The 17,043-nt window shown below is 44.8% G+C and overlaps 2 protein-coding genes across 4 annotated transcripts in view; one reads left to right on the plus strand and one right to left on the minus strand.

The window, feature by feature from the left end:
- Positions 1 to 6,525, minus strand: part of ASCC3 (activating signal cointegrator 1 complex subunit 3) — a 221,351-nt gene extending 214,826 nt beyond the window's left edge. For all 3 annotated transcript variants that reach the window (XM_078774076.1, XM_068110739.2, XM_068110738.2), the window contains exon 1: positions 6,366 to 6,525. The gene's annotated coding sequence lies outside the window, so the exon portion shown is untranslated. The remainder of the gene's footprint in view (positions 1 to 6,365) is intronic.
- A 464-nt stretch (positions 6,526 to 6,989) lies between these two features.
- Positions 6,990 to 11,745, plus strand: LOC144891311 (uncharacterized). Its single transcript, XM_078774077.1, has 2 exons — positions 6,990 to 7,168; positions 9,361 to 11,745. The coding sequence occupies exon 2, from the start codon at positions 9,970 to 9,972 to the stop codon at positions 11,743 to 11,745; it is 1,776 nt and encodes a 591-aa protein (XP_078630203.1). The 5' UTR covers positions 6,990 to 7,168; positions 9,361 to 9,969.
- The last annotated feature ends 5,298 nt before the right edge of the window (positions 11,746 to 17,043 follow it).

Genomic DNA, 17,043 nt, shown 5'->3' on the forward strand with positions numbered 1-17,043 from the left:
TTTAACAGATACATTTTAATAGTATGTTCGAGCACACATGTTTAACAGATACCTTTTAATAGTGTGTTCGAGCACGCATGTTGAGCAAATAACTTTTAATAGTGTGTTCAAGCATGCTCTAGTAGGCTAACATAGGCTAACCCCCGCTCTGGCAGGGAAAATGGCCTTAAAATGCATGTTGTTGTTGTTGTTGTTGTTCAAGCACGCATGTTTAGTTTAGCAGAAAACTTTTAATGGCGTGTTCAAGCACGCATGTTTAGCAGATAACTTTTAATGGTGTGTTCAAGCACGCATGTTTAGCAGATAACTTTTAATAGTGTGTTCGAGCACGCATGTTGAGCAGATAACTTTTAATGGTGTGTTCAAGCACGCATGTTTAGCAGATAACTTTTAATAGTGTGTTCGAGCACGCATGTTGAGCAAATAACTTTTAATAGTGTGTTCAAGCATGCATGTTTAGCAGATAACTTTTAATAGTGTGTTCAAGCACGCATGTTTAGCAGATAACTTTAAATAGTGTGTTCAAGCACGCATGTTTAGTTTAGCAGAAAACTTTTAATGGCGTATTCAAGCACGCATGTTTAGCAGATAACTTTTAATAGCGTGTTCAAGCACGCATGTTTGGCAGATAACTTTTAATGGTGTGTTCAAGCACACATGTTTAGCAGACAACTTTTAATAGTGTGTTCAAGCATGCTCTAGTAGGCTAACATAGGCTAACCCCCGCTCTGGCAGGGAAAATGGCCTTAAATGCATGTTGTTGTTGTTGTTGTTGTTGTTGTTGTTGTTGTTCAAGCACGCATGTTTAGTTTAGCAGAAAACTTTTAATGGCGTGTTCAAGCACGCATGTTTAGCAGATAACTTTTAATGGTGTGTTCAAGCACGCATGTTTAGCAGATAACTTTTAATAGTGTGTTCGAGCATGCATGTTGAGCAAATAACTTTTAATAGTGTGTTCAAGCATGCATGTTTAGCAGATAACTTTTAATAGTGTGTTCAAGCATGCATGTTTAGCAGATAACTTTAAATAGTGTGTTCAAGCACGCATGTTTAGTTTAGCAGAAAACTTTTAATGGCGTGTTGAAGCACGCATATTTAGCAGATAACTTTTAATGGCGTGTTCAAGCACGCATGTTTGGCAGATAACTTTTAATAGTGTGTTCGAGTACGCATGTTTAGCAGATAACTTTTAAGTGTGTTCGAGCACGCATGTTTAGCAGATAACTTTTAATAGTGTGTTCGAGTACGCATGTTTAGCAGATAACTTTTAATATTGTGTTCGAGCACGCAAGTTTAGCAGATAACTTTAATAGTGTGTTCGAGCACGCATGTTTAGCAGATAACTTTTAATAGTGTGTTCGAGTACGCATGTTTAGCAGATAACTTTTAATAGTGTGTTCGAGCACGCATGTTTAGCAGATAACTTTTAATAGTGTGTTCGAGTACGCATGTTTAGCAGATAACTTTTAATCGTGTGTTCGAGCACGCATGTTTAGCAGATAACTTTTAATAGTGTGTTCGAGTACGCATGTTTAGCAGATAACTTTTAATAGTGTGTTCGAGCACGCATGTTTAGCAGATAACTTTTAATAGTGTGTTCGAGTACGCATGTATAGCAGATAAATTTTAATCGTGTGCTCGAGCAGGCCTGTTTAGCAGATAACTTTTAATAGTGTGTTCCTTTGGATATTTAATAGTATGTGCTCTCATATAAGATATGCATGCGTACATATACTGAAACGCAAAAGAAACTTACCACCTTTGAAACCTTTAAATATCAACAATAACACTGCGTGTAGTAAATGTGTGAACTTATTTGTGGACAATAGTGTCCTCACTGTCAGACAAAACGGTCACGGATGGTCACTTGAACCTTCAATGGTCACTTCATAGCACAGCTGTTGAACAGCCGTTTTGACTGTCAGTGATTAGCCAAGGGGTATGGGATGATTTTAATGAGCTGCACATGATGTCTTGATATTGGCTTTAAAAAGGCCAGTGCAAAATGGGCATTTTGACCGAAAAATTTGACCATTTTGACCAACTTCAAAAAGACCGAAAACGCAAAAGAAACTTAACACCTTTGAAACCTTTAAATATCAACAATAACACTGCGTGTAGTAAATGTGTGAACTTATTTGTGGACAATAGTGTCCTCACTGTCAGACAAAACGGTCACGGATGGTCACTTGAACCTTCAATGGTCACTTCATAGCACAGCTGTTGAACAGCCTTTTTGACTGTCAGTGATTAGCCAAGGGGTACGGGATGATTTTAATGAGCTGCACGTGATGTCTTGATATTGGCTTTAAAAAGGCCAGTGCAAAATGGGCATTTCAATCAACATGCCACGATTGTCAAGGGATCAACGGCAGCGTGCCCTGGGCATGCTGCAAGGCGGACTGAGCTACCGTTAGGTGGCACGTCGCCTTGGCTGTTCACACCACACGATATCGGCCCTGGTGGACAGACACCCTCCACAACTCTGCAGATGACAGACCTCGATCAGGGAGGCCAAGAGTCACCACTGCAAGGCAGGACAGGCAGATGGTCCGAAGTCACCTGCGGGATCGATTCCGTCCAGCATCCCACACTGCGGCAGAAACTCCGGGGCGTGCAAACCCACGGATCTCCAATGATACTGCACGAAGACGACTGCATGACTATGGTCTGACTGCCAGAAGACCATACAGAGGCCCCGTGATGACGGCTGCCCATCGCCGCAACCGACAGAGATGGTGCCAGCAGCATCAGCGGTGGACCTTGCCGCAGTGGAACGAGGTCGCTTTCAGCGATGAGTCAAGGTTCTGCGTGGATAGTCCTGATGGGCGTGAGCGTGTCTGGAGAAGAACTGGCGAGCGATATGCCGATTGTTGCGTGCGTCAAGCCAACAGGTGGGGTGGCCCAAGTGTGATGGTGTGGGCCGCCATATCAGGCCGGTACAGGACGCCACTGGTGGTTGTGGATGGGAATCTTAATGCCCAGTGGTATGTGGATAACATCCTGCGACCTCATCTGCTGCCATTCCTGCTAGACCACCCAGAACTGAGAACCTTTCAGCATGACAACGCTCGTCCCCATGCTGCTCGCTTTACCACTGCATTTCTCCAAGGCGAGAACATCAACACCATGCAGTGGCCTGCGCTCTCCCCTGACCTGAATCCCATAGAGCACCTGTGGGATGAGCTTGGGAGACGCGTAGTTGGCAGGGCCAGGACACGGGCAGAGCTGCTTCAGACATTGAGGACTGAGTGGGACAGAATCCAGCAGCAATCCATCCAAAGACTGGTAGGCAGTATACGCCGACGATGCACTGCCTGTATCCAAAACAATGGTGGCCACACACGCGATTGAAAGGGGACTGACATTGCACCCTGTACTGTTCTGTACTGTAGAACAAACTGATGAGATGGTGTATCTTGGTCAAAAACTTGACATGTCATCAATAAAATGCCAATGTTTCAATTAGCAATTGTTGGTTTGTTTTATTTTGAACTGTTATAATTTTATTACATTTCAAACAAGTGATGTTTCTTTTGCGTTTTCGGTCTTTTTGAAGTTGGTCAAAATGGTCAAATGTTTCGGTCAAAATGCCCATTTTGCACTGGCCTTTTTAAAGCCAATATCAAGACATCACGTGCAGCTCATTAAAATCATCCCGTACCCCTTGGCTAATCACTGACAGTCAAAACGGCTGTTCAACAGCTGTGCTATGTAGTGACCATTGAAGGTTCAAGTGACCATCCGTGACCGTTTTGTCTGACAGTGAGGACACTATTGTCCACAAATAAGTTCACACATTTACTACACGCAGTGTTATTGTTGATATTTAAAGGTTTCAAAGGTGGTAAGTTTCTTTTGCGTTTTCGGTCTTTTTGAAGTTGGTCAAAATGGTCAAATTTTTCGGTCAAAATGCCCATTTTGCACTGGCCTTTTTAAAGCCAATATCACGACATCACGTGCAGCTCATTAAAATCATCCCGTACCCCTTGGCTAATCACTGACAGTCAAAACGGCTGTTCAACAGCTGTGCTATGAAGTGACCATTGAAGGTTCAAGTGACCATCCGTGAACGTTTTGTCTGACAGTGAGGACACTATTGTCCACAAATAAGTTCACACATTTACTACACGCAGTGTTATTGTTTATATTTAAAGGTTTCAAAGGTGGTAAGTTTCTTTTGCGTTTCAGTATATATACATGCAATAGCTTTGATAAGATGAATGAATGAATGATCATTTTAAAGGCCATTTTTCCCCGCTAGAGCGGGGGTTAGCCTTGCGGGCCCCATGACAATCATGGTTCCCTGTTTGAGGCAGTGTTTTATGGCCGGATGCCCTTCCTGACGCCAACCCTTGGTCGCCTCTTACGATGCGCAGGGATACGGTGTACCTATTCCAAACCGGGGTATACACCGGGATCATTCATCCCAGCAAGCTGGTACTCAATTTGCCGACCTCGGAAGGATGACAGACTGAGTCAACCCCCCTGGTGTTAATTCAGCGATCGACCGGGATTCGAAACCAGGATCCAAGGATCCCAAGCCGGCACTAACCGCTAAGCCAACACCAGGCTTTTTGATAAGATAAGATAAACGCTCAAAATAAATTTAATTAAGCTGAACGGGACTTTTTAAATCCATTCATGCCAAATGAAATATTGCTTTGAATTACAAGAAAGAGAGAAAGGGGATTGGGAGATGGCGAGTGTCAGACATGAAATAAAACACAGCATCCCACAATCCGCAAAAAGTGTATTCCCACCTGGATCCATTCAGATTCGATTCAAAACACAGCACTGTTCGCCTTTGTGTTTGGAGCACATCATCCTTGCGTATGCAATAAATTGATGATCTTGGACCAATCCATTAGGATCTACTACTACCTATTCTTCTTTCATGGTCCCAAATATTCCCAAATCCTCATGGGGTCAGCCAATAATGTTTTTGGACCAAGTCTTTCACAAACCGCCTGGCCAAGCCAGACGTACAACTGGATATACATCAGTTTAGAACGAGTCCTGGTGGTTTAGCAGGTGAATGCAACAAACCCCAGGCATAACACAGTTACCTGTAGCTTACAAATTATAAATAAACGGCCACGGTTAATCTCACCTTCGTGTGTGCAAGGCCGTGGGTGAGGTTTTGGCCCAAGCCTTTCACAAACATGTTGGCCAGGCCCGATGTCGGCTGGAGCTGATTTTCACATAAATTTGTTTCATTAATTTATATTTATGATATATTATTATTATATTACTATTATTATATATTATATATTATATTATTTATATTTATTATATTATTTTATTTACTTTTTTTTTCTTTTTTTTTTTGTTTGGACAGTGTGCCGGCGATAACTCTACTCTTCGTGAAACACAACATGGGTTCTTTGATGTCTCCCAGCTAATACTATCAAACAGGACGCCCAGTTTGACAGACATTCAGAGGATGGTACACACTTCGTGATGTATCGCCCAGGCTATGATGCACCAAACTGACGATTTATAACCTGGTTGGTACTCGAACCCAGACTCGACATCTCAAAGGGAAGTTCAGTACGTCTGCACCATCGTGTCGGACTATAAAAAACTGGATTCAATATATCCTGAAAGTGTATTTGGAACTCATGACCGATAAAATTATTTGGATTGAACTAAAGTTCTGAAAGCGCTGATTCTCAAAGGAAGGGAGAGGAGGGTGTAATGAAGGATAGAGGAACCGAAACTCGCCGATGGAAGAACAGAGGTATTTACACTGCGAGTCATTCCAAACGAGACTGACAAACACTCCCACCCATACCCCCACACCCATCCGCCCCCCCCCCACACCGACCCCCTCCCCATAGCTCCCCCCCCCCACACCGACCCCCTCCCCATAGCTCCCCCCCCCCCCCACACCCATCCCCCTCCCCATAACTCCCCCCCCCCCCCCCACACCCATCCCCCTCCCCAACACCCCACCACAACCCCCCCCCCCCCACACCCATACCCCTCCCCATAACTCCCCCCCCCACACCCATCCCCAACACCCCACCACAACCCCCCCCCCCCCCCACACCCATACCCCTCCCCAAAACCCCCCCTCCCCACACACACACACACTGTCTCTCTCTCTCTCTGTCACACACCACCACGTCCCCATCCCCCCACACACACCCCTCTCCCGCGCGCGCACACACACACACGACAGTAAAGCAGAACACTGTGCCAGATATTCAACATTTGAGGGTTTTGACCAGTAACTTGCCGGGAGAATGCGCCGCGACCGCCGACTGGAGTACACGGGCCGCACCGCGGGTTTGTAGCCATGACCGTGAACGAAGCAACGATTAACGACAGTTATCCCGTACAATCGGGGTTATGCATACCTGCGTGGTGTGTCAATCGCCGGCTACCAGGAGGCAGGATACGATCCCCTACAGGGTACACCTGGAAGTGCTACTGCTGTCACGACCACGGTCCTCTTTCTGAGCCGCTGTTGAATGACGGGAAGAAACAAGCTTCGCTTACAATAAAATTAAATAACACACACAAAGCTGTCTGTCAGAAAGAAGGCAAAATTATTTTTGATGGCGAGCCAAGCTCATAATAAAATAAAATAAAACCCCGAGTCGTGTACCTAAGAGAAGGTAGAAACGAGCCACGTTCACAATAAACTGAAATAACCTCCGAACATTTCAGTGGAGAAAAGGAAGTAACGAGCCACGCTTAAAATAATTTCCTATAAACCCCGAGTTGTACACCGGCTAGTATGAGCGTTTATTTGTCAATACTGTCATTCACATTAGTATTGCTATTTATTTATAGTAAGCTCTCATATTTTAACAAATTGTGCATTTTTTGAGAAAAGCATGAAATTTCTAGCATAGTTAGTATATACTAGAGTCCCTGTATAAAGAGAGTTGCGCCATGCGCTGACCCGAGATTTCTGGTCACGTGATTTCGTGGCGCCATTTTGTGTCTAACTTCACCGTGCGTGAACGTCAGCTTGGTACGGGAATGTTGTTTATTGCCAAACAAAATGACTGGTTGTTCTGCTTTTGGTTGTTCAAACCAATCTGGGAAATATAAGATGTATAGATTTCCAAGTGATAAAGTCAGAAGACAAATTTGGGAAGCGAAAGTCAGACGAAAGAGCTGGAAAGCGATCGACTCCTCAAGACTCTGCCAGGTAGGCTCACGCCACTTGATGATCGATGTTCAAAAGCAATTCTATCTGCTCGGTTTTTTTTTGGTTGTCTGTCCGTTGAAAACCCTTTTAAAGGGAAGTGATTTGTGTTTGTTTATAATCTTCAAGGAGCTGACCAAAAATGCATTTCCGTGGGAAGAACCCTGCTCAATTTTTTTCGGGTAGTCCTAGCGGACCGCATATTGTCATTGATTGATGAAATGTCCCGGTACAGTGACATTGCCTGGTCTGCGGTTGGGTAGTCTGCGGGCAATGTCACTGTACTTTTTCAGAGGGAATTAATTTTGATTTTATAGGGGTGGGAAACTCATGGTCCGTTTTGTTTTCAGTTGTCTGTCCGTCCATTCAAAACTTATTCCGAGGCAAGTTATTTTTTTGGTTTAAAATCTTTAGCCTAATCGGCAATCATGAAAGCAATTTTAGGGGGGGACCTGCTCAGTTTTTTTGCGGGTTGTGCAGCCATCCATACGTCCAAAATTTGACGAGTTATTGTTTGCTTTGTACAGTGCTCATGCGTCTTGTGGCATATTTGCTCAAATATTTCCCACCCCGGGATTTATGGCCAAATTGTAGTGATGGAAGATTTTGCACATTGGACAATCCCTATATATTTAACCTGGTGACAGCTATCGTTCCCAAAACATACAATATGAGAGTAGTGAACAGAGTAGTGATGAGTCTCACTTGTGAGGAGTGAACGGAGTAGTGATGAGTTTCACTTGTGAGGAGTGAACGTAGTGGGATGAAGTGTTGGTCTGGTCAGAGTGTTGTATTACGGGCAGAGTTTTCTTACGGTCTGAATGTATGAATCATGTTCTGTACTGAATGTATGAACCAAGTTTTGTACTGAATGTTTACTGTGTTGGGGTGTTGGCCTCATCGTGTTCCTGGTGAAATTAAACAAGTTATGGTGAATACGACGTCTTATCTGTGCTTTTCCATATCTGTTCGACTAGACGAACCGTGCACACTGCAGGTATTTTTTAAAGTTTTTTCTCTGTTTAATTACGGCTTGGCGCAGTCGAAAATTAAGTGTTAATTAAGTCGCCAGCTATGAAACATATTAATCGATCAGGCAATATCCATCAGAGTTCTGGGCAAGGGTGTAGTAATAAATGAACGTTTCAATCTTACTAGATGCCGATGACGTTTTCCTTATGTCAGAGACAGAAGCTGACTTGCAGCTTGTTAAATCATTACAATGGAAATTGAATATAAATGTCGATAAAACTAAAGTTGTACACTATAGAAATATGGCAATACCACGTACAGAATTTGTTTTAAGTGTGTTAGACTATATGTCGGCTGGAAGTCCTACACCGGAATTGCTCTCGGCACCCTTTAAAAAATATTGGATATGTCCACACTCCTTTCTAAAAGTTATTAAAATTCAGAGAACGACAGCATTGGTTTGTCTTACTTATAATGTTAGCTCTTATATGCAGTGTTGGCTTGTAATATGCATTGCCATACCACTTTTAATATCACCACACAGCTCTTTTTCACGGCAATAGCTGAGTTTTTGACAAAACAAATATCACCTGTATGTAATAATAAGACTAAATATGTGTAGTAAATTTTTTTTTAGCAGGTTTAGAATATATCACCCCATGTCGCGAATGTACATGTATATCTAATCCGACACACTTAGACACAAAATGGCGTCCAAATTTGAGTTGACACAACTCTCTATATACAGGGACTCCAGTATATACCATAAGGTTTATTTTCAGATGTGGAGGGAAGTCAGATTTGACCTCTGAGGACCGTGAGAGGTCAAATACAAGATGGCCGCCAGTTCCCCAGGGGTAATGTTCAAACGCGCTTAATTTTGGAACCAAACAGCGTAGAAAAACATTTAAGGTATCATTTCCAAATAAATTGAGGATGGCCATTCATTTGGTGATACTTTTGAGATCGCCAGAATTGAAGGAAATGCATTTAGGTCACGGTCAAGGTCAAAACTGACCAAAAAATAAGGTCAAGAATGAAGTATCCCAAGTATGCAGATATCTTAAAATAAACCTAATGGTATGCACTAACTATGTTATAAATGTCCTGCTTTTCGCATAAGATGCACAATTGTTGTGGTTATCCACCTCACTTAAGTAAATACCCTCGATGTAAAATGGGGTATGGTGGTTGGTGTTAACATTGTGTTTTTTGTGTTTCAGAATCCCCTCTCCTGCCGTGGTGATTTTGTCGCAACCATGCCAAAGCGTCACATCCTGATGGGCCCTACCCAGCCCTCTACATCCAAGCAATCCAAGCTAGCCCCAAGCACTAACTGGGACATTTGCGTCCTCTGCCAAGTAGTAACAGACGAATCTTTACAATGTCCGCTCAGATCAACGAATCAGCCTGCCTGTAGGTAGTGGCTATGCATCCTTAGCAGAAGACCTTCTCCAGTTCCAGACCCTTCAGCACATGCCAATGGACATCAACCTGGAGCTATTGGATGACGGAGATGGCATAGAATCCACTCTGAAGGCACACAGGGCTGAGTACACAAGAAATGTCTGCTAAAATTCAACAAAAAGGCGTTTGACGAGCAACGTCGGGGAGAATTAACTACAGGACAACAACGAAGTACCTCTACTGTGCACACGCGATCTGCTCACAGCCATCCACAGTCCACAGAGCCTACTTGTTTCTTCTGCAATAAGCCTGCTGCTTCTGCAGGCTTACATAAAGCATCAACCTACAACATTGACACAAATGTGCGGAGGTGTGCCCTTGAAGTTGAGGACACTGCTCTGCTGGCCAAGCTTGCAGCAGGAGACATGATTGCCATTGAGGCCAAGTACCATCATGACTGTCTGCATTCACTGTACAACAGAGCCAGGCAGGCTGCACCCAAAGGCAATGATGGAGATGATTCTTGCCTGCATGGCATAGCCTTTGCTGAGCTAGTGGCATTCTTGGAAGACATGAATAGTAATGAAGACAGTGCTCCTGTCTTCAAACTGATAGACATCGCTCAGCTGTACAAGGTCAGACTGGAGCAGCTTGGTCTGACTGTAGGGGAACGGATTCACACTACCAGACTGAAAAGCAGGCTGCTTTCTGCGCTTCCTGATCTGAGGACATATTCACAGGGAAGAGACACACTTCTAAGTTTTGAGAAGGACATTGGACCAGCCCTCAAGATGGCCTGTTATCATGACAGTGATGCCATGCACTTAATGCGAGCAGCACAGGTGGTGCGCAAAGAGATCTTTGACTCAAGTTTCTCCTTTGATGGGTCGTTCCAGGCAAACTGCCAACAGGAGGCTGTGCCACCATCCCTCTTAGCTCTAGTCAACATGATACTCGATGGGGCAAACATCAAGCATCAGACACAGCTGGTCCACACAACCACCACAAAACCTGCCCTAGCAATCTCCCAATTGATGGTGTTCAACAGCGTGAAGCATGCACGAAACGTGGATTCCTCAAGCTCAGCACGTCACAGCCGCAGCCGAGAAACTACACTCCCACTCTATCTGTCCCTCAAGATCCATGCAGTTACACGAAGTAGAGAGCTGGTTGACACACTGCTCAATCTGGGATTGTGTGTCTCCTATGACAGACTGTTGCAACTCACATCAGACATTGCCAATGGTGTCTGCCAGAGCTTTAGTGTAGAAGATGTAGTTTGCCCACCAAAGTTGCGTTATGGACTGTTCACAACAAGAGCTGTGGACAACATCGACCACAATCCAAGTTCTGCAACAGCCAAAGATTCCTTCCACGGCACCAGAATCTCGCTTATGCAGCATCCGTCACACACACATGGCAGAACTGATTGTGGTGTAACATTGATTAGTCAGGGTGGCTCTTCCACCAAGTCAGTGACACCTCTGCCATCAGCCTACACAATTGTACCACCAGCTGCCTTCAAGACAAAGGACTTTAGTGCACCAGCTGTACAAGGTCCCATGAGAGCTTCCAACCTCATGGCTGCTGCAGCTGCCACAGAAGATGAGTATGCATGGCTCAGCAGAGTCAAGACAGCTCTTGAAATGTCTACAATGGATGGAGGGATATCGTGGTCTGCCTACCACGCTGACGCACACCAAGCTGTCACCCCACCTGCAGCAATCAACGCACTATTTCCTCTGTTTCTTGACAACACACACTTAGTGGCAATGATACGGCACTCCATGGACATCGTCAAGGCAGCAGTTCAGCACTTGAACCCTGGTCAGACGCCTGTCCTTGCTGCTGACCAACCACTGTATGCCCTTGCTAAAGAGATCCAGTGGACCTGGCCAGCCACTCACGGAGAGGATCACTTTGTGATCATGTACGGTGGTCTACACATCGAGATGGCCACGTTGAAGTTGCTGGGAGACTGGTTGGAAGACAGTGGCTGGACAAACGCCCTGGTACAGGCTGACATTGCAAGCTCCGGAACAGCAAATTCCTTCATACATGCCATCCATGTCACCAAGACCCGCCATGCACATCAAGTCACAGCTGCAAGCCTTTATACACTCCTCCAACAAGCTTACAGTGAAGACTGCACATCCGATGATACTGATGCCATGCAACCAGATAGTCTGCCTTTTGAGTAGTGGTGCATAGAGCGGGCAAAGACCAGTGTCCACTTTGACTACTGGCTTAAGACCCTGTCATTGGAGCTTCTCTTGCTGTGGTACATCAGGTCACTTCGTGAAGGTAACTTCCAGCTGTATGTGGAATCCCTGACGCAGATCATGCCCTGGATGTTCGCTCTAGATCACACGCACTACTCCAGATGGCTTTCCGTACACATCCGTGATATGACGACTCTCGCTGAAAACAACCCGGATGTCCTAGCAGAATTCAAGTCTGGAAATTTTGTGGAAATCTGGCACTTGACCAGTCCCATGAGCACATCCCATGAGCAGAACAATGCAATGGTGAAAGGTGCTGGTGGGGCTATTGGATTGACTAACAATCCAGGAGCACTCAGATGCTGGATGGTAGCAGGGCCAGAAATTGCCAGGATCACTACAGAGTTTGAGGAACAGGCCATAAAGCAACAGGATGGTGCTGGTGACACTGGACACCATCACCACGACCAGCAACCTGGAGTGCAAGCAGCATTCCTGAAGGAGGTTAAGGCACTTGTGACAGTATTGGAAGAGATGGGGAATCCATTTCGAGAACACAGCCAAGACCGACTAGTCATTGACACAGGGGACATCATGGACACCCAAGTGGCCGAAACTGTGAGAAGGATCGAGACCCTTGGTGAGGAGCAGTACACCAGGTTTGTGGCAGAAAGGCTAGAACAGTGTACAACACCTGTCACACAAACACTTCCAAAGAACAAGTTGCCATTGTTCAGTGGGCCACCGGTCAAGATTAAGTCAAAACAGAAGGCACAGCTCGCAGCACTGAAGAGTGACTGTGGTCTCTTTTCGAGGCTGTACATCTCCTGTCAAGCACGAGATGGAGACATTGACAATTTCTTCTCCCATGAAAACCTGGCAGCTCCGCCAGCTCTTTCAACTGGAGGAAAAATGCCAATTGGTGTTAAAGCAGATCTACTTCGCTGCCTGGAATCAGATCTGCTTGAAAACAACAGTACGCCTGTGACTGATGCAACAATTCTCGATGGTGCAGCTGTGGTTCAAATCCTAAACCCTGGAACATCAAGAACATTTCAAGAGTATGGAGAAAGAGTGTTTGCACCATACATCTCTGCTCAACTTGAGAAAAGCAGCTGCATTGACCTTGTCTGGGATGTATACCGACCTGCCAGTCTGAAAGCCTCAACCAGACAGAAGAGGGGAAAGGGCACCAGGAAAAGGGTGACTCCTTCTACTGTGATGCCAAAGAACTGGAAGGACTTCCTTCGAGTCGATGAGAACAAAACCGAATTGTTTGCTTTCCTTTCACGCGAAGCTGTTCATCTTCCTCTAGCAGAGGGCAAGGAACTGTATGCAACAGATGGAAGTGGAGTTCTCTGCTCTCCTGCTGAGTCATACTTGGCCCGCCTTGCCCCATGTTCGCAAGAGGAGGCCGACACTCGTCTACTTCTGCATGTGGCAGATGCTGTGCAAAAGGGGTGTAAGAAGGTGACCATACGTACCGTTGATACTGATGTGGTGGTACTGGCTGTGGCTTCATTCAGCAAGACAGCTCCTGATGAGCTGTGGGTTGCCTTTGGTGTCGGGTCAAGCTTTCGGTACATAGCTGTTCATGAAATGGTTGCCACAATGAATCCAACACAGTGTCTGACTCTCCCAGTCCTTCACGCTTTCACCGGGTGTGACACTGTATCTGTATTTGCTGGCAGAGGAAAGAAGACTGCCTGGGAAACTTGGAAGTCTTTCCCAGAGGTGAATGATGCTTTCAATGAACTCCTATGCATGCCAAGTGAGGTCAGTGAAGGATCAATGTTACTGCTAGAGCGATTTGTGGTGCTGATGTACGACCGAACCAGTGAGAGCACGGAAGTGAATGATGCCAGGAAGCAGCTCTTCACACAGAAGTCTAGAAGTCTAGAGAACATTCCTCCAACCCAGGCAGCACTGAAGCAGCACATCAAGCGCACTTGCTACCAGGCCAACTGTTGGAACCAGGCATTGGTCATGGATCCAGAGATGCCAGAGCCATCTGACTGGGGCTGGATAAAGGAAACAACTGGGTGGCAGCCTCTTTGGACCACTCTCCCTGAAGCATCAAAGTCGTGCCATGAATTGATCCACTGTCGCTGCAAAAAGGATGCACTGGACGCTGCAAGTGTGCCAAAGCTGCACTCAAGTGCCCTGCACTGTGCTTCTGTTCTGGAGATTGTTAGATTTTGATCATTACCAATTTTCATCATTGCACTTGATTTAATGTAAGCTTTTGTGGACATACTTGGTTAACTACAGTTATTTTTTCAGAGGTTATTGCATCATTCCTTGCAGTGTAAACACTTTTTTTCATCATTTCTGATCTTTGGGTGTTCTGTACCTATCCCTCCCTGTACCTGAAAAAAATAAAGTTTTAAAAGTTCAAATGAACTTTTTCCAATAGCAGTTCCAACTGCAGTATCATAAAAATAGATATTTAACGTAATTTGACCTTGACCTAAATGCATGTCCTTGAGTTCTGGCGATCTCAAAAGTATCACCAAATGAATGGGCATCCCCAATTTAGTTGGAAATGACACCTATAATGTTTTTCTACACTGTTTGGTTCCAAAATTAAGCGCGTTTGAACATTAGACCCGGTGAACTGGCGGCCATATTGGATTTGACCTCTCACGGTCCTCAGAGGTCAAATCTGACTTCCCTCCAAAACTGAAAATAAACCTTATGGTATGCACTAACTATGTTACAAATTTCATGCTTTTCTCATAAAAGGCACAATTTTTGTTTTTATCTGCTGCACTATTATTACAAATGGCATTTCTACCATATGTTTTAAAAGTATAATTTATCGTGATAATTTAAAACCAGGCTGACAGGATAGGTCAGAGATCAACTGCCGCGAGTCGCGACCTATTGGCGGATCCAGGGGTGGGGGCGGTGGAGTGGAGTTGCAGGGGATGTGTACCCCCTCCCCCTTCGGATTTTCAATGATATTGTTGCGGAACCGGGGGTCGGCGCTCCCCTTATCAAGGGGAGGTTAATCCCCTTGTCTTTTACACTGGCCGATCCTCCGTTCCTGGAGCTATGACGTCACTTACGGTCAGCGCTGAATAGGGTGGTAGGCCAATTGCTCCTATTACCTAATTACCAGCACTTTCCGATAAGCGAGGAAATGAGCCCCGCCCAAGCCGCGGCTGTAATGGATGCGCCGAGCGAAGCGAGCTGTGACTCGGGCCGTTAACAAGAAGACTAAACCCGACCCTGAGCGGTTCTGCCAAATCGTGCCACGTATATTAAATTGGGGACAGGACGAAAGTGATCGGATGAGACGAAACCAAGGGGTAAAGAAAGAACAAAGAATTTATTATACAGTACTAGAAGAGGAAACGAAAGGTAAATAATATACAGTTGAAGAGGAAGAAGCAGTAACACAGGGCAGCCTTATACAGTCTTAGATAACACTCCCAGGACAGAACAAACACACTTACACGGGAGGATGGGATGGCAGGGATGGTAGGAAGGAAGAGAAGGGTCCAGGTAGATGGTAGGCGTCGAGGTCCGGCTCCGACCTCGCGCTCCGGGTTCGAGGCGAAACCTGGCAAACAGCTCCGCGTGTCGTTGAACGCGACCGGACAATTATATCGCGGGGGAGAGACTGGGATGCTGCATACGTAATAGATTGACTCCTTTGCCTTCAACCAGTTGCGCGCCTCCAACAGTTCGTGAAAACGGCAAGCAAGGACTCCTTCACCACTCTGTCGCACGACTCATCTCTCATCTGGTCCCCCTCACTCATCTCTTCAAGTAGTCCCACGCAGCCGCTTATATTGGCCGCTCATGTATTAAGCCGCTTGCCTTTTGGATACGCCCATCGGTGAGCTTGCCTCGGCCCTGATTGGTCGTGAGGGCTCACCGGTCCGCCCCTTGATGGTGCGTTGATGGGCCACCCCTTCGTTCCTGGCGCTCCTCCCCCTTCTTTTCCAACTCGGCCGCGTGGCTTATGGCGGCTGGCAGCGAACAACCAAAAGGCAGTAAACGCTGAGGCGGCTGCGGCTGGCAGAGGCGCGTAATACAATTTGGAGAGGGCAAAGCCGCAAAATGAATAGGATGGGAATTTGAGAAGGGGGCTAGGTTATTTGATTAATACAACGCAGAGTCAAACTATTGGGAACAGATCCTTAACTGAAACACATACTAATGAGATAACTAAAGAGGTTTCTATGGTGTTCCACGTGTTGTACATGGCCTAACTAGGGTGCAACCTTTACAAAGGGGGATATTTACAAGAATTATTATTTTACAAAGTGGAGGTTCTAAAAACCGTAACAATATGTTATATGCTGTGATATTGGATGCAGTCCAGTGGCAGATACAAAGTGGTGGCACCCACCATTCAACTTTCTCTTCACATGTTAGTTAGTTATGTGTGTGTTTACAGGATACACACGTGGTGAGAACTGTTGAGTTAGTGTTTTATTCGTGCATTAAATGTGTTTCTCAATCGTGTGGTTCATCATTTAAGAGTTCTTTAAATGCGCGTTTCCCATTCGGCACGTCAGAACGCAGCACAGTAATCAAACGTTACGTTACATTACGTTACGTAATCAAACGTTACGTTACATTACGTTACGTTACATTACGTAATCAAGGGTTAAATTACGTTACATTACATAATCAAGCGTTACATTACGTTACGTTGAATTACGTAATGAAGCGTTACATTACGTTACGTAATCGAGCGTTACGTTACGTTACATTATGTAATCAAGTGTTAAATTACGTTACATTACATAATCAAGCGTTACATTACGTTACGTTGAATTACATAATGAAGCGTTACATTACGTTACGTAATCAAGCGCTACATTACGTTGCATAATCAAGCGATAAGTTACATTACGTTATGTTACATTATGTAATCAAGCATTACATTATGTTATGTTACATTACGTAATCAAGCGATAAGTTAAATTACGTTATGCTACATTATGTAATCAAGCGTTACATTATGTTACGTTACATTACATAATCAAGCATTACATTATGTAATCAAGTGTTATATTATGTAATCAAGCGTTAAGTTACATTGCGTTACGTTGCATTACATAAGCAAGCGTTATGTTACGTTATGTTGCATTACGTAATCAAGCGTTACGTTGCGTTACGTTACGTAATCAAGCGTTACGTTATGTAATCAAGCGTTACGCTGCGTAATCAAGCGTTACGTTATGTAATCAAGTGTTACATTACGTTACATAATCAAGCGTTAAGTTGCATTACGGTATCAAGCTTTATGTGAAGCAA

This window comes from Myxine glutinosa, chromosome 3, assembly GCF_964187855.1.
Source record: "Myxine glutinosa chromosome 3, kmMyxGlut1.1, whole genome shotgun sequence".
Taxonomy (NCBI): domain Eukaryota; kingdom Metazoa; phylum Chordata; class Myxini; order Myxiniformes; family Myxinidae; genus Myxine; species Myxine glutinosa.

What these genes read in the sequence shown, in the direction of transcription:
- LOC144891311 (XM_078774077.1), top strand. Translation starts at nt 9,970, where the DNA reads ATGATTGCCATTGAGGCCAAGTACCATCATGACTGTCTGCATTCACTG.